Source organism: Leptopilina heterotoma, unplaced genomic scaffold, assembly GCF_015476425.1.
Source record: "Leptopilina heterotoma isolate Lh14 unplaced genomic scaffold, ASM1547642v1 Lhet_352, whole genome shotgun sequence".
Lineage (NCBI taxonomy): Eukaryota > Metazoa > Arthropoda > Insecta > Hymenoptera > Figitidae > Leptopilina > Leptopilina heterotoma.
The window spans coordinates 225,569-250,844 of NW_025111034.1; the positions used below are offsets into that span (position 1 = coordinate 225,569).

Sequence of the window (25,276 nt, forward strand, 5' to 3'; positions counted from 1 at the left end):
AGGTTTCCCAAAACAATTCTGTTCTGAGACAATAATGGATGAAAACGGATACCCAACGTATCGCCGCCTTAGGACAGGATAATACGATCGCCTAAATGGAGGAACTACAGATAATCAATACGTTGTTCCATACAATCCTACATTACTTCAGTTATTTAATTTTCATATTAATGTAGAAGTAGTTTCAAGTATTAAATCCGTAAAATATTTATGGGACATTCCACGTCAACACAGACAGAGCTCTAAACAAAAATTGCTTTGATGGATTTAAACGTTCTAGGGCTTAAAAGATTTCTACGTTCATGTACTTTAAGATGCCGATGGGCGTTTTTTGAAAAATTCCATTTCCGATGCCAATAGAACTGTCAAAAGTCAAAAGGTCCAAAAATCTCAAAATACTTTTATGAATTAAAAGCAAAAAACGAGGTAAATAATTCTGTAACTCATTCTTTATCAGTTTTTAGGGTTCCCGAATATAAATCTAAAGTTTTTTTTTTAAATCCAAAATGGCGAATTCAATATGGCGGACAAAATTCAAATTTGATCAGATTCGATTAAAACTTGTTACTCGGGGGTTTTTAGGGTCGCTGATTACGAATCTGAAGTCACTTTTTAAAAATTCAAAATGGCGGATCCAATATGGCAGAAAAAAGCTTCAAATTTGATCCGATTCCCTTAGAACGTGTTACTCGGGGGCTTTTGGGGTCGCAGATTATGAATATGAAGTTACTTTGTAGAAATTCAAAATGGCGGATCAAATTTTTTAATTTGATCAGATTTAATTAAAAAGTTACTCGGTGGTTTTTAGCGTATCTGATTATAAATTTGAAGTCTCAAACACAAAGTAACTTCATATTCATAATCTGCGACCCCAAAAGCCCCCGAGTAACACGTTCTAAGGGAATCGGATCAAATTTGAAGATTTTTTCTGCCATATTGGATCCGCCATTTTGAATTTTTAAAAAGTGACTTCAGATTCGTAATCGGCGACCCTAAAAACCCCCGAGTAACAAGTTTTAATCGAATCTGATCAAATTTGAATTTTGTCCGCCATATTGAATTCGCCATTTTGGATTTTTAAAAAAAAAACTTTAGATTTATATTCGGGAACCTTAAAAACTGATAAAGAATGAGTTACAGAATAATTTACCTCGTTTTTTGCTTTTAATTCATAAAAGTATTTTGAGATTTTTGGACCTTTTGACTTTTGACAGTTCTATTGGCATCGGAAATTGAATTTTGCAAAAAACGCCCATCGGCATCTTAAAGTACATGAACGTAGAAATCTTTTAAGCCCTAGAACGTTTAAATCCATCAAAGCAATTTTTGTTTAGAGCTCTGTCCGTGTTGACGTGGAATGTCCCTTATATAAATACATTTTTAAGGGACATGATGCTGCTGCTGTAGTAATTACCGATAGTAGTAATAATACATGTTCTTTAGAATATAATGAAATAAAAAACTTTATTGAAACTCGATATGTTAGTCCTGTTGAAGCATGTGATAGAATATTTGGTAGACCATTACAGAGTAAAAGTTATTCTATTCTCCGATTACCTCTTCATTTAATTAATCGGCATACTGTAACCATTAGTGAAGAAGCAAATGATGATGCTATAAATGAAGCTTTACAGAAACGGACTATGTTATTAGAATATTTCGATTTAAATAGGCGTGATCCACAAGCTAGACAATATACATATGCAGAAATTCCATGTTATTATGTTTTTAAGAAAGAACGTGGTGAAAATGCATTAAAATGGGTGAAGCGTAAAGGGTCATTTAATGTCATTGGACGGATGTATTCAATTTCGCCCAGTCAATCAGAACTGTTTCATCTTAGATTACTTTTAATAGTAGTTAAAGGCGCTACAAGTTATGATCATCTGCGAACTGTCAACAATATTGTACATGACACTTTTCGTAGTGCATGTTTAGCATTAGGCCTTATTGAAGATGATGGAGAATGGGAACGTGCTTTGACAGAAGGAGAAGTATGGATGATGCCATAACAATTAAGACGTTTATTTGTGCGTATTTTAATTTATTGCCATCCAGTTCATCCAAACGAACTTTGGGAAAAGTTTAAAGAGGCTATGTCTGAAGATTATCAGAAAAATTATCCATCTAATGAAGCTCATAAAAGAGCATATAATGATATAATTAACTTTCTGTTGCATGAAGGATCAAATATTCGCAATTTTCCTGAAATGATACAGTTAAATGAAATAAGTATTGAAACAGAAAATCAAGCAAACAACGAAATGTCATTGCAACAACATAAAGAGATTGGTGAAATGCAATATGTGAAACTGAATTCCAAACAGAAGGATATTGTTGATGAAGTATTAAATGTAGTTATTCAAGATAAAAGAATACCATCTTCTTCATGTTATTACATTGATGGACCAGGTGGATCCGGAAAAACTTTTGTTTATACAACTTTATACCATTTGTTAAGAAGTAAAGGAAAATGTGTTTGTACTATGGCATTTACAGGCATTGCCGCAATATTACTTCCCCGTGGTAAAACTGTACATAAAACATTTGGGATGCCTGTTCCATTGTTCTATGATTCTACATCAAATATTAAAAGTCAATCTAAGGAAGCTACATTTTTGAAAGAGGTTGATGTCTCTATTTGGGATGAAGCTCCAATGGCGTTAAGATATGCTATGGAATTAATTGATAGAACATTACGCGATTTTATGAATGTTGATATGCCATTTGGTGGAAAAACTATGCTTTTGGGTGGTGATTTTAGACAATTATTGCCTGTTAAGGTTAATGCTACTAGAAGCGAATTAGATAATTTATCTATTAAATCTAGCACATTATGGAGTCATTTTAAGGTGATATCATTAACAGAAAATATGAGAACTTTACCTGGTGAAATAGAATTTTCAGAATATTTATTATCAGTTGGAAATGGTACTTTAAATGATAATGATAACAATATACTAGCACCAGAGAAATGTGTAGAAAATGGTGATATCATTCATAAAATATTTGGAGAATTAATTATCAATAATAAATACGATGATTTAGCAAAAGTAGCAATATTGTCTGCTCGAAATGTTGATGTTGATGAAATTAACAACAAGGTACTTGAACTGTTTGATAATAAAAGTGAGCGAATTTATACAAGTGTTGATAGTACCGAAAATTGTGATAATGGAAGTATAAATGATGCTATTTTACCAGAGTATTTGAATACTTTAAATCCATCAAATTTCCCGCCTTATGAATTACGATTAAGAGCCAATTGTATTGTCATGCTACTTCAAAATCTTAGTATTAATGAATGTTTATGTAATGGAACGCGAATGCAGGTATTAGAACTATCAAACAATCTGCTACGTTGTCGTATTTTAACAGGTGATAAGGTTGGAGATATTGTATTTATAAATCGTATTACGCTGTATTGTGAGGATATGTATCCTTTTACTTTCAAACGACGGCAATTTCCTATAAAATTAGCATTCGCAATGACAATAAATAAAAGCCAAGGACAAACTTTTGACAAGATTGGTGTAGACCTTCGTAAAAATGTATTTAATTATGGGCAAGTATATGTTGCATTTTCACGAGTTAAATCTTGGGAATCATTAATTATATATTTAGGAAATCAAAGACCTAATTTACTATTCAAGAATTATGTTTACATTGAATTATTGAAATAAAAGTAAATATTTTTTCTATAAAAATGTCTGAGTCGTTATATATATTTTTTCTTAAAAAAGGAGTGTGTCTCACAATCAGTATGGCTGTCTTTACGCGTAAGACTTTCTTCGACGCTTCTTATTGGTAAATTACGTCATTTTTTTGTAATAAGATTCACACGTAAGATTTCTTTACACGTTTCTTTCTTATCAATTGGTCAAAGACGTTTTAATTTCCTAATTTCAAATAATAGTTCAAACTTCAGATAATTAAGACACTTATTTGTACGTATTTTAATGTACTGCCAACCAGTTCATCCAAATGAACTTTGAAAAAAGTTTAAAGGTAATATTTCTCAAGATTATTAACCAAATTTTGCATCCCATGAATCTTATAGAAAAGCATATATTGAAATAAATTATTTTCTCACGTAAATTGACTTATTTTTTTCTTAAATAATAAGCATTTAAAAAATTATTGTTAAAAACAATGTTTATGTTTTTTCTCCATCAAAAAAATCAATTATGTTTATAGTATCAAATATTTGATATTCAATGTTAATTCGCTAAATCAAAAGTAATATATGTATACATATATATTTTCTTATAAGTAATTGACACGAAGACTGTTATTAAGACTGATTTTTTGTTAGACGACTCATTTTTAAATGCTATATTATTTTCATTGATTATTATTATCAATTTGAATTTTTTTGTTTAAAAATCTCTAAAAAATCATTTTTTTCTATTCTCACGTAAATTGACTTATTTTTTTCTTAAATAATAAGCATTTAAAAAATTATTGTTAAGAACAATGTTTATGTTTTTTCTCCATCAAAAAAAATCAATTATGTTTATATTATCAAATATTTGATATTCAATGTTAATTCGCTAAATCAAAAGTAATATATGTATACATATATATTTTCTTATAAGTAATTGACACGAAGACTGTTATTAAGACTGATTTTTTGTTAGACGACTCATTTTTAAATGCTATATTATTTTCATTGATTATTATTATCAATTTGAATTTTTTTGTTTAAAAATCTCTAAAAAATTCATTTTTTTCTATTCTCACGTAAATTGACTTATTTTTTTCTTAAATAAAATAATAGGCATTTAAAAAATAATTGTTAAGAACAATGTTTATGTTTATTAATTAGATAAGGAATCTAAATAAATACTATACGTTTCATTTAGAGGTTTACTTTATTTCAAGAATTCATCTCAACATATTCCACTACATAATTCTACATCTTGATTATCATTCTCATAAACATTTCTTTTTCAATTTTTCTTAAAAACATTTATTATATTTGCACCATTATTCTCATTGTAAGTACTTTTGTTAAAAAAAATTTAAAAATTAAAAAAAGGATTGCGCAAGAGAAAAAACGCGCGCGCGGCAGCGCGCGATCGTTCTCGTGTTTTTAAAAAGGAGAAAAAGATGAATGTAATTAATTTGAAAGAAATATTAAATATTAATTAACACTCACCTTGCATAGTTAATTAAACATTTCCTTTATTTTAATTTTTAATAAAGAATATAATTTGGCCCGCGCTGGTTGCTAGACGGACGAATGCCAGTACAACGCCGGGTGCTTGGTGGGCTGAAACCTGCACCGATCCGGACGCATTTTGCAATAGAATCACAGTGCGAATGTACTTTCGGCTCTTTAAAAATTAATAATACAAAAAATGTTTAAAGCATGATGGATTAAATTTATTATTATTATTAATTTTTATTATAAAAAATAAAAATAGCAAAACTTGTCAGATTTTAAAAGATATTTGTGGTAAGATTTTTAAAAGCGAATTTATAAAAAAAATTATCCTATATAAAAATAAAACTAATTTGAAAACTAGTAACAATTACTATATTCTAAGCATATTCTTATTAATAAATTAATTAATTAATAATTTTTAATTCACTTATTTATTGATTTATTATCAATAAATAAACAAATAAGTAATATTAAATAAATTTAATCAAATTTATTTAATATTACTTATAATTTATTTATAATAAATCAATAAATAAGTAAGTAAATTAAATTAATTAATATATTAATAATAAAATAAATTATATAGTTCTCAGTCGGTAGAATGCCTGTATTGCTCGGGTCATTAGACGGACGAATGCCAGTACAACGCCGGTTGCGAGGTGGTATAAAGCGCGTTCCACACTAGATGCACGACACAACGCGCGTGCCCCCTCTGCTCCATCTACCAAATGCTTTCCTCTCCTCACGTAGGAGAAGTTAGCATTGGAGAGGGGGCACGTTTCACGTGCCGGGCATCTAGTGTGGAACCTGCATTAAATTTTGATTCGGCGGTCGGATCAAATCTTTTACCGCGCCTGTACTGCCGACAGTAGAAAGACTGTACCGAACGTCGGATTCGACTTTGTACCGCGCCAGCAGACATTCTCATCCAAATCGGTACAGACTGCCTGCACTGGCATTGACTCTCCAATTCAACCGGCGCGGGCGCTAGACGGTTAGACGATCCGGTATTCGTCCGACTTTTCCGCCTGGGAAGATAAGTTTTTGTATATTAGTTAGTATCTTAAAATGTTTTTTTTATTGTTATTATTTGAGAAGACAAAGATTTTAGTAAAGTTTTGAGGTAAATAGTCGTATGAGTCTCTTTGTAACGTGAACTTCGTAAAATTTCTGTTTTTAAATGATCGAGAAATTTTTTCTCAGGGTGTTAAAATCATCGAAATTAACAATTTTAAATTAGTAAAAATCGTTATAATTATCTTTTTATATCGTACAATAATATTCTAAATGAATATTATTAATATTGTGCTTTAAAAAATTTTTTCATTAACGTTTAAAAAATTGTGTCTTGGCCCAAAGGTGGACACTTTTTTGGCCACAAGGTGGTCACTTTTGATTTTTTATGAAAATGTGTTTATACGCTATATTTATCAACATTTATCACTGTGAATGTGAATTTTATCAATTTTTAAGTTTTATGATGAATAATAATCAAATAGAATAATTTTCAAAACTTTACCTGTCTAATACATGCACAAAAAGTATCATTTTTGACGAAAGGACAAAGTGCAAAAAAAAATATGTAATATGTTTCTGTGATCCTGAAAAACAATTAATATTAAATAAACAACTTAATAATACGTTTATTACATTTTTTAAAAACTTTTTTAGTGAATTTATGTATGGTGACCACCTTGGGGCCACTTTTTTAAAAGTCGAATTTTCAACTTTTTTTAAAAAGTGCCATAACTTTTTTTTATTAATGAAATGAAAAAAACTTTTTGATAGGAAGTTAGGTAATAAGATAAAGTTTCAAATGCCGTATTATTGACCTTTATATATAATTCCATTTGAAATCTTCAGTCGTTCAAAAGATGGGTGACCACCTTAGGGCCCTCTCCCCTAAATGCAATATTATAGATAAAAAAACCCAACTGGCCGGTTTAATACCCCAGGGGGTGAGGCAAACCGGCCAGTTTGTAAAATTTTTTAAAGTTAACACAGCAACTAAACAATAAAACATAAAGTATAGGTGTCTCTGGGAAAAAGTTGCGCAATTAAATGATCTTTCAAACAACACGGAGAAAAAGGAATAGTTGACACATCCAGATATGTACATGGATATCACAGCCATATTATATTGAAAAATACGGGATATCCATAGTTAAGGTTGCTGCATCCATATTCTATGGCTGGCTGTATATTGTTGGAGCAGCAAAAGATCTATGGTTGGGTGATCTATAGTAATGGAAATGGGAAGCAAAAAATTGGAATCACTCAATTAATTAAATTCAATGTCACTTGAGATATTTTGTACACATTTTTGTTAATTAATACACACCAGTTATTGAATAACCGCATATTAACGAAATAAATTATTAACCGATGGGGGGAGACACGAACCCTAGACCTAACGCATACTATTCTTTTTTTCTTAAAACTTCATTTCCCTTATGAATTTTGCTTTGTTTTAGATGAGATAATTCATTTCTATTATCTACATTTACTTTAAAATACCCAGATAACAAAATGCGCGTTGTGTGCTACTAATATCATCTGCACGCGTGCCGATTTATCCGCACTATGCGCGTTCACTGGACCACTCAGATGCGTCATCATATGCGATCCATAACTGTCGCATATTGTGATGGGCACATGCGTGACGGTATAATGCGAATAAATTATATTTATACTTCAGCCTTATTTGAATTAAATAAAAAGAAAAGATTATTGACATTAGTAATTTTTTTTAAATTAAAATGTTATTTATAAAAACGATTTTAATTTAATATTTCAGTACAATTTTGGAATTGAAATTGTTAAAAACTTCCAAATTCTTTTTTTGAGGTTATATCTAATACAACAAAAATATATATGTACTTTAAACAAATTAAATTTAACTTTCTTATTTTGCTGCAGTACTAAAAATTAAATCCACAATAATTCCTCACAATAATATCGCAATAAAAAACAATAAAAAATGAAATCACAATAAAAACTTATTTTGATAACACACCACAAACAATGCTGTCGCCATTATAAAATGTGTGATTGCCGATACGGGTGGTTGCGCATCATTAATTGCGTGCGTATTAAGTGCACACGCATTCACAGCATTCGCACTGTGGATGGTAAAATGCGTATGGATTGACTCTTCTAGCAAGTCGCACTTGTGAACGGAACATGCTTATCATTTTGTATCACAGGCGCTTACGAAATGCAGTTCACAACACTCGCATTATTACCAGCGTCACAGACGATAGTAAGATGCGTATATGAACCGACTCATCTGGTAAGTCGCAGTTAGTGCAAGAAACATGCGTTTAAATGCGACGCACGATTGTTATCTGGGTAGTGTTACATTAATAAAAATTAGAGCTGTGACAAATAATTCGAACCGAACTGTTCGAATTTTTTCGCCTAGTTCGAATGTCGAAAATTCGACATTCGAGTTAGCTTAGTTCGAATGTCGGTTTTTCGACATTCGAACTAGCCCAGTTCGAATGTCGAAAAACCGACATTCGAACTATCCCACTTCGGATGTCGAATATTCGACATTCGAGTTACTACAAAATTCGAACCGAACCGAGTTTTGTTCGTTTTTGGTACGCTAAAATGTCGAATTCTAAAATTCGACATTTCAGTCGCCCAATTCGAATGTCGAATATTCGACATTCGAACTAGCCCAGTTCGGATGTCGAATATTCGACATTCGACATTTCGGCGCCCCAGAACCGAACTAAACTCGGTTTGGTTCAAATTTTGCACAGCTCTAATAAAAATGCTTTAAAAGTCACCTCGTATACAAGCATCTATACACTTCTCATTACGGAAAAGGCTCGTATGAGAGATTTCTCATATTTCTCATACGAGCTACCGAGCTCGTATACGAACTCCGCGGTCCGTGTACCGAATTTTTTTTACTGGATAATATTCCTTATATACTCTACACATATTTCATGAAAATGAATTTACATAAAAACTAATAGACAATAACGATAATAAATAATAAACAATTATAACACTATTTATACACAATAAACTCACAACGTGATTATATAGACGTGACAGGAAACCGACGTGACGGACAAATTGAGACGACCATTTTTAAATGGATGCCATGATAATGAATTGCGCGCAACATCCCGGTAAGAAGGAGTGAATTGAAAAGGAAAAAAACGTTTCTATCCAATAGAATGTCATTTTTGTCCACGATCAAATGAATTCCGAATTAAGAGTTAGCTGGAATTGGACGACATTAAAGTGCTAACAGTCCTTGCAATGGAGAGTATAGAATAGAATAGGATTAAACTGTTATCAAGTAAATAAAGTATTTAGAATTAACTTGTTTATACATTTTTAAATTAAATTAAATACAAATAATAAGAATAAATAAAGACAAATAAATTTAAAGCGATAATAAAATATTTAATTTTGCTTTAAATTTTTATAAAATTAAATTTAAAACATACATAGTAGAAAAGTTATTCATTTTTAAACGTGTTTTTTTATGAAACATTTAGGGCTCCAACCACGATGTATCTGTTGATTGAACGAAGAATACAATAAATAATCAAAGATATTTCTTTTTAATACTAATAATACTTCACGTTTTCATACATTTATCAGTCTTTTTAATCTTAATTTAAGCATTATGACTGTATTCGTATTATATTAATACATAAAATTACTAATCACATAAAATAGAAAGATACTAACAATATTTAAATACTGTAGATGAAAATAAATTTCAATTTAGCATAACATTAAACAATGATTCGGTTTTAAGTGACAGTTAATTTAAAATTAAAATGAGATCTTATTTTTGTTAAAATAGAGATAAAATATATCCAAATATAATCATTAAAGTGCGATTTCCTGAGAAATTTACTACTTTTCAGGCTACTCTTAATAAATTTGTCATTATTACATTTATTGCTTCTCAAATAGCTTAAAAACAATTTTTTTATATTTCGCAATTAACAAAATAATAGTTGACTGTTATTGTTAAAATATTAAGAGATAATAATTGCCTGGTAGTTTCATTTTTCTTAATTTTCTGCAACACACTACACTTATTTACCTTAAATTTTTAAAAAGATATAACAATTTTTAAAATTTTCATTAGTTTTAAATTTGAAGTCATATAATAGTTATTTTAATTTAAAACATTTAGTTCTTTTAAACTTTGTCCTCATAAATATAATACTATTTTTAAAAAACATTTGTTATTATGCTCCAAGAAGTGATGACCTTTTTGTGGAATCACACTAAAAAGTTAAGTAGCCAAACGATAAAAAATCTTTTAACTTTATATTAATTAAAGATTAAACGTTGCTGCTCATTTGTAGAGGATCCAGCAAAATGTCTTCTTCATCACTCAAGTGAGAATCAAGCAGTGCACTTTCATCCAAGTTTAAAAGAAACATTTTTTCCTCGTTTCCTATATCATTTTCAATTTCAACATTACTTAGGTTTAGCACATTTGCTATATTTCGTTTTTCCATAGAAACGTCACTTCCTGTGACATCTTCTTTGGAAACCGATTGATTATTATCAATTTCTTCGGATTCGGAAACTCTTTCAGTTAGTGTTGCAGTGTCGACATTCTCTTCTTCCTCTACCCCAAGGAGATTTCGTTGATTTTTTTCTGCATACGCTTTTGTTTTCATTTCTTTAATTTGAGCTATTTTCTTGCTAATATAAAGATGAACTTTGCCTGCAGCAACATCAGCATCTTCTTCTTTCCACTTTTTTTCCGTAACCAGATAATAACTGTAGAAATCTAAAAGATATATGAATTTAAATTAATACATTCATTATTAAAAATTGGCACTTTTCTTATTATTTTTCGATGCTGCAATATTAATAACTTTTTTAGTCAAAGAATAGAAAAATTGGAAGCTTAGAAAGTATTAAAAGTAACACTTTTAATAAAGACTTACAAAATTTTTTGGGATATAGAACGTTTAAGTGTAAAAAATAATTAAATTTCAAAACCGTACGTTCATTTTTAGGTTACGTTATAATTGTTAGACTTTGATTTAATTTAAGAGCAATCGAAAGTTTAAGAAAATAAAGATATTTTGTAAAAAGTTAGACTTGTTCTATAGACTATATGTGACTGTCCACGAGAAAACAAGGCTTAGCTCCCAAACGTGAATTTCACAGGGCGAGCGATTGAAGTACTACGATTGAAGTTAACTACGCTTGACATACCCATCTTTAAAACGATATATTGTCGAAAGTAATTGATATTTTTAACTTCTGACTTTTGCATTTGAAAAAGCAACATAAAATCTGTCGATTACCATAAAAAACTCAAATTGATTTTTCCGTGTTTTATCGTGGACAGTCAACGATTGAGGTTAACTACGCTTAACATACCCATCTTTAAAACGATATATTGTCGGAAGTAATTGATATTTTAACTTTTGACTTTTGCATTTGAAAAAGCAACATAAAATCTGTCAATTACCATAAAAAAATAAAAATTGATTTTTTGGACCTAAGCCTTGTTTTCTCGTGGACAGTCACATATGTATTACTTATTTTTTTAAAGTAATTTCAATTACCTCTAACAGCAAGTAAAATTTTCGGGTCCAGCCTTTTGTTAGGATTTTTAGTTTGCTTATTCCTATTACTCCCCTTGCCAGTAACAGTGGTCTCTGATAAATAATCGTATCCGCAAAGTGCAACCAAAATATTTTTGGCGAAAGTAATATGTCTATTGTTAGGCACATGAAGAGCTAAAGTCCATGCCTGCATTGATAAGTATAATCCTTTACCAATATGAACCTATAAAAAATAGATTTATATTTAATAATTCTATTATGGATACTGTGTATATATTTTATTCTTTATTTGACTTATTCTTTACCAGTCTAGTCAACTTTCTACACAGAATTTTTTGATTGATTTGAAATTTTTTTACATTTTGTTACACTATATGAAGGAAATAAATCTCCAATATTAAAAATAGGCAATATAATCAAAAAACAGCTGCTCACAAAAACATTTTTTTAGGAAGAGATAAAATAGCATTTTTTAAACTGTAATATTTTCATGCACTCGGAAGAAGTAAGATATTTAACCTGAGTGTCATCTTCTGTAATAAATCCAATTGCTGGGTATTTACTGCCTTCTTGGGAAGCTGAAGATTTTTCTACGGTCGCTTTATGAACTTCTATATAACATAAATGCTAATTAGATTTTAATAATTTAAATTAAATAATAAAAATTCAGTTATATGTAATTACCTAATAAAGTCTTATATTTATCGAGTCCTGTTTTTTGCCATTCCATATTTAATTTTCGAAGATTGGACTTTTGAAGATTTCTTTGTACTTCATCATCCAAGAAATTTATTACATTTTCTTTAGTTGACAAATCATGATCTTTCTTTAACAGGCTATCCTTTAACATATTTATTTCCTCGAAAAAGGATGCATTCTCTTTTTCCAAGGATTCAATTTTATTTTGTACATTTTCCTGCAGATTATAATTTGCTTAAATTTAATTATATGATAAAGAGGTATATATTATTACTATAATTATTTTTAAAAAATTTCCTTACAATATTTGTATCGTTAGTCTTGATATTTGAAGAAACATTAATCATATTATGTTCACCACTTGTATTATCTTGATATAATGGTTCTTTCTCTGAAATATGAATAATATCACTTTTCGCCAAAAGCCGGTTATTATTCTTTGTTTTTAAATTTTCTAGACGCTTCTTTACCGTTTGAGGAATTTTCTCTTGTGTTGCCTACAAGAAAATATCTCAAATAATAATATTTCATTTACAAATGATCAATTAAATAATAAATTAACTTTTTTAAAATATTATGTCAATTTAAAAATATGCAATAACACAAAAAATATGTTCGTTAATTCGAAGTAGATATAAAAAAACTAACCTGCCGTTTGCGACTAGAATTAGAAGGTTTCTTTTCATCATCAGTTGTTTCTGCAGCGGAATGTAGTAATTTATTTAAAAGTTGTCGAGGTCGATGATTCTGAATGATAAGATCCAACTCTTTTTCGTTTTCTGAAATTTTGTAAAAATAAAGATAAAATTAAAAATATATAGTGAAACCAAACAATTGTAGTGAACAGGGAAACGTATATTTATTTTTTCAAAAATAACAAATATCAATGTGAACATTCAATTTTCAAAGGTCAATTAATATTTTCTTATTTTTAAAAGAGATTACAAATAAAAATAACGAAATATATGAAGATTAACGTAAAAATAATGTCCACATTTTATTAACAATTTTCTATTTATGTACTTTTTAAATACTGTCATTTTTAATGTTTCAAAAAAAATTTTTTAAGAAATTTTTTAGAATGTAAGCATAGAACACGTAATCTTTTTTATAAAAAATAAAGCTATCAAATATGTCTTACCAAGCAAAATTATAAAATTACTCTAATTAGGGATTTATTTATATCAATAATAAATTAGAAAAGATAAATTAATATCAAATTTTAAAAATACTCAATTTAGGGGAATGTAGTCAAGGTTGGTCTACTGTCTAGGTAGGCCATCGCGATTTTGTGGACAAGTTCACTAGCGCCACCTACGCGCATGCTTGTCGAAGCTTGTCTTAGTGTAACCTAACTTTTTGTTCAATTACATTTTCGGAAAATCAAAAATTGTGTTTTCTGTGACGTCGGTACAAAAAAAGCTCAAAAAAAGTTTTGTGCATAATGTGAAAAACCATTAATAAAAGATAAAAAACAAATTGAATCGTCAAGGCAAGTATGCAGAAAATTTGTGGGACTCATGGTTGAAAGAAAAACAAAGTAAAAAATCGAATCCCGAAACGTTTTTCTTTATGGTTACAACAATTCGGTAATGTTACTTACTGTCAAGGTCGGCCACTATGTGTTTAAAATGCGCAAAGATGAGGACGAGCTACTTCATTTGCAAAAACTGCAATTCTGTATAACTCATAATATAATAGATCATCTTATTAATATTTTTATTTAATTTTATTAATATTTTAGTGCAAAAATTTTTTTTATTTATATTTATTTTTTTATATTGTTATTATTTTGTTATTTCATTAAGTTACAAACTGTAAACAATAAAGAATCAATTTTCCGTAACTCCAAACATGTTATTTTATTTTTTAACGATTAATGCCCTTTGAATTTTAAACATGGCCGACCTTGACTGTAATGGCCAACCTCGACTACAAATTTTTTTTTTTAAATCTTTATAACTTTTTCAATTTAAAACCAATCAATTTACTTTGTACAGAAAAGATGTTCCTATTAAACAGGACTTTCCAACCATATACTTCAATTGTCCAAATTCATTTTTAAGAAAAAGTTATAAACAAAAGTCAAAAAGGTGGCCGACCTAGACTATGTTCCCCTAATTTATAAAAATTAATTCTTTTTACTCTGACAAACTAAAACATTAACCTATAAAATGACTTGTTTGCTTACAAATGTCAAAATAATATTGTTTGGTAATTGATTTATTATAGCCATGGCATTTTATTAAACATTTTTACTTACCTGCCATAAAGAGAATAATACATTCTGTTTGAGGTTCTCCTTCTAATTTATACTTTTGGTTAGGCACGTGTTTTTCTGCGCTGAATTTCTTAATAATTTTAATAGGAACTTTCTTTTTTATTTTTGTTCCTCCGGTTCCTCCTAATATTAAAACATATGCTACAGACATTATTCAAAATTAATACTGAGCAAAAATTTCACTTTCAAAACTAAACTTTTACATTCGTCGAAAAATTGCGATTGATATTTATACACCATGTACTTCCGGCAAATTTTTTCCAAGAGGAATTGAGAACGAGGAAGATTCCCAAATATCACGTGACTTGTTGAATTATGCAGACGATGAAACAGACGATGAAGATTTTCAAAATATGGCGCATCATAATAACAATTCTTGTTCTATTAATTTGGAAGAAACTCTAGTAAAAGAAAACATACCGACGAGAAGAGAAGAAATATTACGAAATGATCCGACTATTGTTAACAAGGGCCAAAAAGTTATGTTCGAAAAATCAGGATTAACAATCAATGATGTAATGGAGATGGTCGTGGGTTTCAGTATCAGATTTGGTAGTACTAATCAACAACGTGAATGGCTTTTAGAAATGTTAAAAGTCTGCGCAGGTTCATCATTTAAAGATGTTAAATTATCGAACTATAAGGTTTCTAAATTATGTAACACTCCTTCCGACAAGATCGTTTATCACTTTTATTGTGACAATTACGAAAAAAAAGATTCTGTTTTATATTCTGGTTTTAAGAAAGAAGTAAAGGGTCAAAGAAAAATTTGTTCAAAATGTGATAAAGAACATAGTATCGTTCTTAGCAATACAAATTTTTTTTTATCAATTGATTTAGAATATTAAATTAATTTATTATTACAAAATGAAGAAATTGCAACATTTGTCTTCGAAAATTTTAAAAGTCGAGAAACTGAAGTCTTCGATCCTATAATTTGTGATATTCATGATGGACAATTACACAAATCTATTATTGAGAGAGATAGTAAAATGTTAACGTACGTACTTAGTACAGATGGGGCTCCTCTTTTTATCATGTCGAAACGTTCATTTTGGCCCTTGCAAGTAATATTGAACTTTTTGCCTCCTCATCTTCGATTTAAATATGTACTACTTGTTGGCATAATGATTGTCGACAAAAGCCAAAACCTGACATAATGAATCTATTTATCAAAAAGTTTGTAGAACAAACGAAGCATTTGCAATCAGAGGGTATACAAGTTAAAGTTCCACACCATGACAAATATATTTTACTGAGATTTGGACCTGTTTGTGTCGTTGCTGATTCTAAAGCAAGATGTGTATTACAGAATAGATTCCAGTATAATTCATATTGTTCATGTTCATACTGCTATCATATGGCAAAATATTTTTATGGAGCGGGAATAAGGTTTCCATTTTTAGAGAAAGAACCAGAACTTAGGACACATAAGACTCATCTGACGGATGTAAAGGATGTTCTAAAACTTGGCTCCTCGTCTGTGCGAGGAGTAAAAGGGGAGTCAGCTTTCTTAGATAATCCTATTATTGATATGGTATGAGGATTTCCTCTTGATTATGTTCACAACGCAGTTTTAGGTGTTATTGTACAAATGTGGAACAACTGGAACAAAGAATATCATGTTCCTGCTGAGCGTAGAGAAGTCGACAAATTGCTTCTTCAAATTCAACCTCCTCGTGATTTACATAGAGTGACTGAAAAAATATCAGAAAAAAGTTTGTGGAAAGCGACGCATTGGAAGTCTTGGCTTCTGTACTATTGTTTGCCTATTATGTCCAAATTTTTACCACTCGAATTGGTAGAAAATTGTGCCTTATTCGTAAATTCAATTAAAACTTTGCTGCAAATAAAAATTACAGAAGCGGAATTAGCGAAATGTGAAGAAGATTTGTTAATATTTGTTAGTAATTATAACGCATTGTACGGTGACAATAACATGACATTCAATGTTCACATTTTATTACATGCTGTTCAATCTGTTAGAATGACTGGTCCCCTTTGGTCCACATCAGCGTTCCCCTTTGAACATAATATTTTCTGTTTAAAAAATACTATGAATGGGCCAAAAAGTATAGAACAACAAATGTCATCAAAGTCACTGAAACTACTTTCGTACAAACTTGAACCACAGACTCCTAATGTTTCTAGTATTGTTCAAGAGTATTGTAAACATATTTTTAACTCTAAAACTGTAACTGACAGCGCTTTAATATTTGACAATTATACATTTTTCGGACCACATTTAAAAAAAAAGTTTTAGAAGGAGTTGGAATTTGATAGGTGTATAATTAACAATCGAATTTATTGTAGTACAAAGTATAATAGATCGAAGAAATTCAACGACACAATTGTTATTTTGGGAAATGGGACAATTGCACAAATTGCGGGAATAAAGGTAATAAACGGTGTAAAGTGTTGGTTGGAATTGAGAGAACTAGTCCTTAAACCTTTTTCTGTTGGAGAAGTAAAAATCGACCATATTTGGGAAATTACGAAAAATATTCAACATGTAGATATTCCATTGACAGAAATTGAATCCAAAGTTGTAGGCTTAGAATTTGTGGATAAGCAATATGTATGCCAAATTCCGAACACTACTGAGGCTCAGTAATTGTATGGAAATATATATATACATTTATATTTCATTCACTTTAACTTTAAATAAAATAAATTGTGAATTAACTATTATATTTTTATTTGCTTATTCCTATGTTACATATACAATATTGCATATATGTTAATTATTTATCATACTTCTTTATTTATTTAAAATGATTATTATTATCAACATAGAGGAAAATAATAACAATTAATGCTTACTATTTAATTTACTTACTAAATTGAAAAAATTTATTTTTAATTATTAATTTATTATTTTGGAAATTATTTGCGAATTATAGTTGATAAATAAATTTTTATCAGTGCTGATTGAGCTGTCGTGGTATACAGACGTAAATATTGTCCGTCTATTTTCGGCATATAATTTTGAATTTTGTGAATTATTTACTGTCGTGCAAGTGTCTGTGCAACGAAATTTATGGTTCTTAGAATACGAACCGTTACTTTTTTTTTGTTTTTTTGGTTTCCGGCCTCTTGTTCATGTGAATTTTTACCTCCCACACAGCACATGATATTTCCTAAATATTTCCTGAATATTTCACTGAAAGATTGAAATATTTCAGTGCAAAGTTCTAGAAATATTTCTGCAAACAGGAAAATGTCCGCTTATGTGGGAATATTGACGCGAAAGTTGAGAAAATATTTCATTGAAATATTCCTGCAATATTACACATAAAGATTCTGCAATATTGTGAAAATATTTCACAAAATGGAAGAATTTGTTAATGGTTCACCTATGAGAGAAGTTCAAAATTTAGCAAAGTCTGAAAGTTAATAATTAATTGTTATTAATCATAAAATTCAGGAAAAGTTTACAGATAAAGTTGTGTACTGTTGTGGGAAGGGAGAGAGTTACACAATAGTCATACTGTTGTCGTCTTGAGAAATTGCCTCCTGCACAGAGCTCAGAACAGGAAAAATTCCCGCAAAGTTCTGTCAAAGGTGGTGGTTTTTCTCAGTGACGTTCAGACCCATTAACCCCAAAAGCCATCGTCCCGTTCGACCACCTCACGCATTAAGCAGAGCAAGGAATTTCTTCCCGTAGTGCTATAATCAGTGTGGTAGTAAATTGGGGTTAAATAGCTTGTGGGTGTAAGGGTTTCGTTGAGAGTTTGCCTCCTGCACAGAGCTCAGAACAGGAAAAAAATTCCCGCAAAGCACTGTCAAAAGTGGCAACTCTCAGTGACGTATGATTGTGCGTAACTCTCGTACGGGGTGAAGTGAGTACTATAGTACCGACTCACGCGCAAAATCAGGAAATAAATCCCGTATTGCCAGTGTGTACGGTAGTAGTGCAAGAGCTGGTGTAGTAGTGTAGGTAAAAGAAAAAGAGACAACAGTTTAAGTTGGTCTTTAAAATTTTATTTAAAGTTTTATTTAGGAAGAGACTACGGAAGTAGTTCCGTTACAAGGGTTGGCGGCGAAGTGACTCCCTGACTGGGCATTTTCGTCGCCTTTTATACCCAATAACTCTATGCATAAAAAATCTGCCTCTCGGAAGGGGAAGATTTTTTATACATGTAAGAGGGATAACAAGAGACAAACTTGCTAGTCAGCTTACAAATAACTAAAACTTAATATTAAAATATAAAATAAACTTAATTAAACTTAAAAATCTAATTTTACATTCATTTTACCCTAATTGAGACATAATAATGCATATAATTTGCATAACGTTGTATAATTATATTATAAATAAAAGAATATATTTATCTCTTTATTTAATTTAATACTGATTTATTAATTATTTAATTAATACTAATTTATTTATTAATTAAACAATTAAACAATAATCAAAATTAATACTCAAGATAATATAAACGTATTAATAATAAGATTATTATTTTTAAACATTAAAAGAATTATTTCTCAATGGAAAAATAATTAACATTAAATTGATAAAAAATGAACAGCAATTCAATAAAACATAATAGTGTTGATAATATTAACAGTATTAATAATAACACACTAATATAATAATAATTATAATAATAAGAATAATAATATTTATACTTAATCAGTCAAATATTGTTAAACTAATTCTTAGTAAAACAATAAAAAGTATAAGTATCAATGATTATTAAATCATTATTACAATATATCCTGTTAATTTCAAAATTGTTAAAACGAATTTTCACTCGAAGTATATATATATAGTGGTTGCTGGGCCCTTTGAATCTTTGCTGGGGAGGAATGCGAAAGAGGAAAAGCGGAGACGTAGAGTAGAGAGAGACAGAGATAGAAAAGACAGAGAAAGGCGCGCGGTCAGGGAAATCGACGTGTAAGGCCCAGCTAGACTAATTTTTTCTACATGTCGATGTCGAAAAAGTCAACCCAAGGGAAGATACCACATTTTCACGAAGTTGAGACCTTCAAAAAGAAGGGCTCTCAACTTGTGCAGTGGTGTTTTTCTTTCGCGGAATTTTCACATACATGTGACCGGTATCAGAATTAAAATTAATTAATATGATTACTTTGATTTCATATACTTTATCGGGGATAGTATAAAATTGTGTTCAATGTTGAATTGGATTTATTTGCTAAAAATCGTATGCTCGCCACGACAATTAAAATGACTTCAGGTCAAGCACTTATTTTACAGAATACAATGGTTTTAAACTGATTCCAGTTTACGCTATTAGGATAAGTATTAAAATGTAAACAACTTGTGTACTAAATTTTCAAAGAATTAAACAGAATAAAAATGGAAACAGTTGTTTTTACCAAAAATGAATAAAAATGGAACTGGACAAAAACGACATTCGTTTGGATTAAAGTGTGTACAGATTTCATAACAATTTGAATTCACTTTTATCGCTTTTAATCCTCACCTTTTTACCGGGATGTATCGAAATTTTGAACTAACTATGGATCTCCCAACCAAAGTTTATATGGATGAGGCAGCCATATGTGAAAATCCATAGCATGAATTGTAAGCCCAACCATGCCTATGGATGTCACATCCATATTTGATTCAACAATATAATATGGCTCCCTCATCCATTGAATATGGAATGTGCTTCCATTCTGAAAGTTGTCTCTTCCATTGAATTGGATAACACAACAATATTCTGCTCAACAATATTTTTATGGATATCTCTTCCAGACCTTTTCTTTCCGTGAAGATATCGAAAAATGAAATCAATTGATTTATTTAGTCACAAGAGGAAAAAATCGTTAGTATGACCGGTTTGACCAACTCTCCCCAAAATTATACTTTTTTAAAAAAAGTAAAAATTGTTTGAAAGCGAAGCAAAAGTTACTATTTCTTGAGCAGCTTAAAAATTACTACTTGAAAGTAGTAATTTTTCATCGAAAATAGTATAATTATTACTATTTATTTTTCTCCATGTACCAGTAATCATTTAGAAATGCATCCGAAGTTATTCTGATAAAAAGTTTAATTTCGGAAACCATTTCTAAAAGTCACTTCCGAATATCCTCCGACGAGTAATTTTTTATATCACTGTAATATAAGTAATTATAAATGTTTTTTCTATACATTCTAAAAAATAGTTATATTGATATAAATTAATATAATTTATTTATTTCCAGACCTTCCACTTCAACGGATGAAAGTTTGCCAAGTGAAATAAAAGATGCTGAATTTGAGAAAAAATGCGATAAATATAACAACTGTCCTATAAGTCTATTAGATAAAATAAGTTACATGTTGTAAAATTAAAAAATCATCAAACTTGATAGATTTTTCATAAATTTGTCAATTCGAATAGGGGGGAAGTTAAAATAATCTTTGAAAAGCGGTGAAATTTTAAAAAATCTTTTATTATTAATAGGTGAATTTTTTACAATGTTAATAAATAAAAACATTAATAACTCAACTTGTACTGAACCAGTCAGATCCCATTGCACCGAAAAATGCAGCTGCTCCTGATTTTATTGCAGCTCCTGTAGAATCATTTCTTGTATGCTCTTTAAGCTTCTTTTTCTATTATTCAAACAATGTCAAGAAGTACACATTAATAATAAATTATTAACAAAATAGTTATTAGTATAGTGATTTCTCGCGAGTCATTCAATTCTCAAAAATTTTCAAGAACATAAAACTTAGCTTTTCGATTGATTTTAGGGACGTGTGAAGCATATATTTATCGCCCCAAAAGAATATATATATACACGGAGAGAGATTCTGTTTTAATATTTCGTATTATCATATTAGTATTTAGTAAAACCGATTGCAATTTGGGGAAATCGGAATACTTAGAGTTACTGACTGTAAATTTGAAACTTTTTCAAAATACAATTATTTCTCAAAATTCACGCTATAATATTTTCTCTCTAAATTAGAATTCGTAAAAATGTTTACTAATTGAAATTAGTGACTGATTTTTTGCTTTTGAATTAGTAAATTTTACTATTAGATTAGTAGAAACGACTATTAATTAGTTAAATATGCTAATTAAAATGCAAAAAGCCAGTCACTAATTCAAATTAGTAAACATTTTTATTAATTCAAATTTAGAGAGTTTAATATTTAATTATTATCTAACATTTTAATTGATATTCATATTTAATTCAATTTTTATTAGAAAATTCTACGAGAATTCAATTATTTAAATACAAAAAAAAATAATTTATTGAATAATTGAATGTTTCTTAAAATCGAACTCTCATAAAGAATTTTGTCAACAAATTTTTAAATTATTAAAATTCTTTTGACAAAATTTAATAAAAACTTTTAAAAAGAATTTCATTTTTCGAGAAATTTAATTGAAATTGTAAAAAAATAATTGAATCTCTGTAAAAAATTTGATTATTTATGAAAATAATGTAATTATTTTATAAAAAAATTTGTAAATAATTGAATGCATATGAAATTTTCATTATTTATGAAAATCACTTAAGTCAATTGAATGGAATGATTTGATCTAATGAATATTGCTTTAAATCAATTATAAATATTACTTGATTCAATAATGCATAGTTTTTAATTCAAATAAATATTTATTTGCATCAATAAAATAATTTTTTTGAAATAACTAAATATTTATTTGTACACGGAGAAAAATGGAGGGTTAAACTTAGAAGGTTAGGTTTTGAATGTTAGCCTGATTCTCTGGATAATTAGTATGAAAAAGATGAAGATACGTCTATTCTTTTCTTACACGGAGAAAAATGGTGCTGAGTATCTAGTAAAAGTTCCTATGGAATAGTAATAATTCTACTTTTATATTAAAAATTACTATTTATAGTAAAATGTACTTCGCATGAAGTAAATATTACTTTTTCTGGTAGTAAAAATTACTAATAGTAATTATTACATTAGTCACTTTTAAAAATTGCTTTATTTAATTTTTACATCGGCATTGTAAATTTCATTAAATTTTGTATTACTTTTTACATTCGATATGTTGTAAATATTACTCGTAGAAATTCTAATAATTACTTCTGCAAGAAACAACTTTTACTTTTGCAGAGCGAACTTTTTTTGAGACGCATGCATATCCCCTAATCGCCAAGTCGTCGAATGATCAAATAGTCGAATTATCAATTCGTCGAATGTTAAAAACATCGAATGTTCAAAACGTCGAATGCTCAAAACGTCGAATCGTCATTTAGTCGAATGGTAAAACCATCCATTCGTCGAATGCTCAAATAGTCGAAACGCCATCTGTTCGAATTATCAAGTAGTAGAATGGTAAAGTTGTCGAATGTTCAAAACGTCGAATCGTCATCTGTTCGAATTGCCAAGTAGTAGAATGGTAAAGTAGTCGAATGGACAAAAAGTCGAAACGCCATCTGTTCGAATTATCAAGTAGTAGAATGGTAAAGTTGTCGAATGTTCAAAACATCGAATCGTCATTTATTCGAATGCTAAAAACATCGAATCTTCATTTAATCGAATGCTAAAAACATCGAATTGTTAATTCATCGAATGCTTAAATCATCGAATTTTCCATTCGTCGAATGTTCAAAACGTTGAATGATCAAAATGTCGAATGCTAAAAACATCGAATTCTCAAATCGTCGAATGCTCAGAACATAGAATAGTCAGTTCGTCGAATGCTCAAATAGTCGAAACGCCATCTGTTCGAAATGTCAAGTAGTAGAAGTGTAAAGTAGTCGAATGGTAAAGTAGTCGAAACGCCATCTGTTCGAATTGCCAAGTAGTAGAATGATAAAGTAGTCGAATGTTCAAAACGTCGAATGATAAAAACGTGGAATGCTCAGAACATCGAACTGTCAATTCGTCGAATGCTCAAAGCGTCGAATGATAAAAACGTTGAATGCTAAAAACATCGAATCGTCAAAAGTTCGATGTTTTTAGCATTCGACGTTTTTATCATTCGACTACTTTACCCTTCTACTACTTGACATTTTGAACAGATGGCGTTTCGACTATTTGAGCATTCGACGAACTGACTATTCTATGTTCTGAGCATTCGACGATTTGAGAATTCGATGTTTTTAGCATTCGACATTTTGATCATTCGACGCTTAGAACATTCGACGAATGGAAAATTCGATGATTTAAGCATTCGATGAATTAACAATTCGATGTTTTTAGCATTCGAAGAATTGACGATTCGATGTTTTTATCATTCGACTAAATGACGATTCGATGTTTTTAGCATTCGACGTTTTGAACATTCGAAGTATTGACAATTCGATTTTTTGAGCATTCAACAAATTGATAATTCGACGTTTTGAACATTCGACATGTTGACGATTCGATGTTTTTAACATTCGATGAATTGATAATTCGACGTTTTGAACATTCGACGAATTGAGAATTCGATGTTTTTAGCATTCGATTAAATGAAGATTAGATGTTTTTAGCATTCGACTAAATGACGATTCGATGTTTTGAACATTCGACAACTTTACCATTCTACTACTTGATAATTTGAACAGATGGCGTTTCGACTTTTTGTCCATTCGACTACTTTACCATTCTACTACTTGGCAATTCGAACAGATGACGATTCGACGTTTTGAACATTCAACAACTTTACCATTCTACTACTTGATAATTCAAACAGATGGCGTTTCGACTATTTGAGCATTCGACGAATGGACTATTCGATGGTTTTACCATTCGACTAAATGACGATTCGACGTTTTGAGCATTCGACGTTTTGAACATTCGACGTTTTGAACATTCGACGAATTGAGAATTCGATGTTTTTAGCATTCGATTAAATGAGGATTCGATGTTTTTAGCATTCGATGTTTTGGCCATTCGATGTTTTTAGCATTCGACGTTTTAAACATTCGTCGTATTGACGATTCGATGTTTTTAACATTCGACGAATTGATAATTCGACGTTTTGAACATTCGACGTATTGACAATTCGATGTTTTTAGCATTAGACTAAATGCCGATTCGATGTTTTTAGCATTCGACGTTTTGTCCATTCGATTACTCGGCATTCGACTATTTGATCATTCGACGACTTGGCGATTAGGGGATATGCATGCGTCTCCTTTTTTCTCGAAAAAGAAGTAATCCGTACCACTACTACTATAGACCTGTGTGTTTGATGACGTCACTACTGTCATGCCCAGCGATCGTAGCCTGACGTCAAAGTCATTAGATTATAATACTATACTCCAAAGTTTTATACACATATTAAAATGTGCAATTCTAGCTTTGTATAAAATTATTTATAACATTTATTGAAATAATTCTTTTTTATTTTATACAAAATCAGAATAAAAAATCTAAAAATAATTATCTAATAATTTCAGAATTAAATTAAGTAATTTTAAATTAATAAACTGTCGTTTATTATTATTATTATTATTATTATTATTATTATTATTATTATTATTTTTTTTTTTTGTTTTACGAGGGAAGTTGGAAATCTGTTCATTATCAGATACCTCATGGCCCGTACCATGAGGTTATGTGGGGATGAACTCCGAACCACTACAAAGTGTAGCTTCAGCTAAAACAAGTTAGCC

The 25,276-nt window shown here is 29.7% G+C and overlaps 3 protein-coding genes across 4 annotated transcripts in view; 1 reads left to right on the forward strand and 2 right to left on the reverse strand.

The window, feature by feature from the left end:
- Positions 1-9,569: 9,569 nt before the first annotated feature.
- Positions 9,570-14,903, reverse strand: LOC122505306 (girdin-like). Its single transcript, XM_043616818.1, has 7 exons — positions 14,708-14,903; positions 13,093-13,223; positions 12,747-12,941; positions 12,430-12,661; positions 12,265-12,356; positions 11,746-11,968; positions 9,570-10,955 (listed from the first exon to the last, which is right to left on the reverse strand). Exons 1-7 carry the CDS (start codon positions 14,874-14,876, stop codon positions 10,498-10,500), a joined length of 1,500 nt encoding a protein of 499 aa, XP_043472753.1. The 5' UTR covers positions 14,877-14,903; the 3' UTR covers positions 9,570-10,497.
- Positions 14,904-15,066: 163 nt separating this feature from the next.
- LOC122505314 lies at positions 15,067-15,578 on the forward strand. The gene has a single exon (XM_043616826.1). It carries the CDS (start codon positions 15,079-15,081, stop codon positions 15,571-15,573), a length of 495 nt encoding a protein of 164 aa, XP_043472761.1. The 5' UTR covers positions 15,067-15,078; the 3' UTR covers positions 15,574-15,578.
- Positions 15,579-21,112: 5,534 nt separating this feature from the next.
- The window catches only part of LOC122505303 (conserved oligomeric Golgi complex subunit 1), a 124,160-nt gene continuing 119,996 nt past the window's right edge, over positions 21,113-25,276 (reverse strand). For both annotated transcript variants that reach the window (XM_043616812.1, XM_043616811.1), the window contains exon 9: positions 21,113-21,296. In XM_043616812.1, coding sequence (XP_043472747.1) covers positions 21,186-21,296 — 111 coding nt within the window. In that variant the 3' untranslated portion in view covers positions 21,113-21,185. The remainder of the gene's footprint in view (positions 21,297-25,276) is intronic.

Excerpts from the sequence above, each read along its gene's own strand:
- LOC122505306 (XM_043616818.1), bottom strand. The coding sequence starts at position 14,876 with ATGTCTGTAGCATATGTTTTAATATTAGGAGGAACCGGAGGAACAAAA. Across the intron at positions 13,224-14,707 it reads TATTATTCTCTTTATGGCAG|AAAACGAAAAAGAGTTGGAT; the intron begins GTAAGTAAAAAT and ends ACAAAATTTCAG. Across the intron at positions 10,956-11,745 it reads AATTTTACTTGCTGTTAGAG|ATTTCTACAGTTATTATCTG; the intron begins GTAATTGAAATT and ends TATATCTTTTAG.
- LOC122505314 (XM_043616826.1), top strand. The coding sequence starts at position 15,079 with ATGGCGCATCATAATAACAATTCTTGTTCTATTAATTTGGAAGAAACT.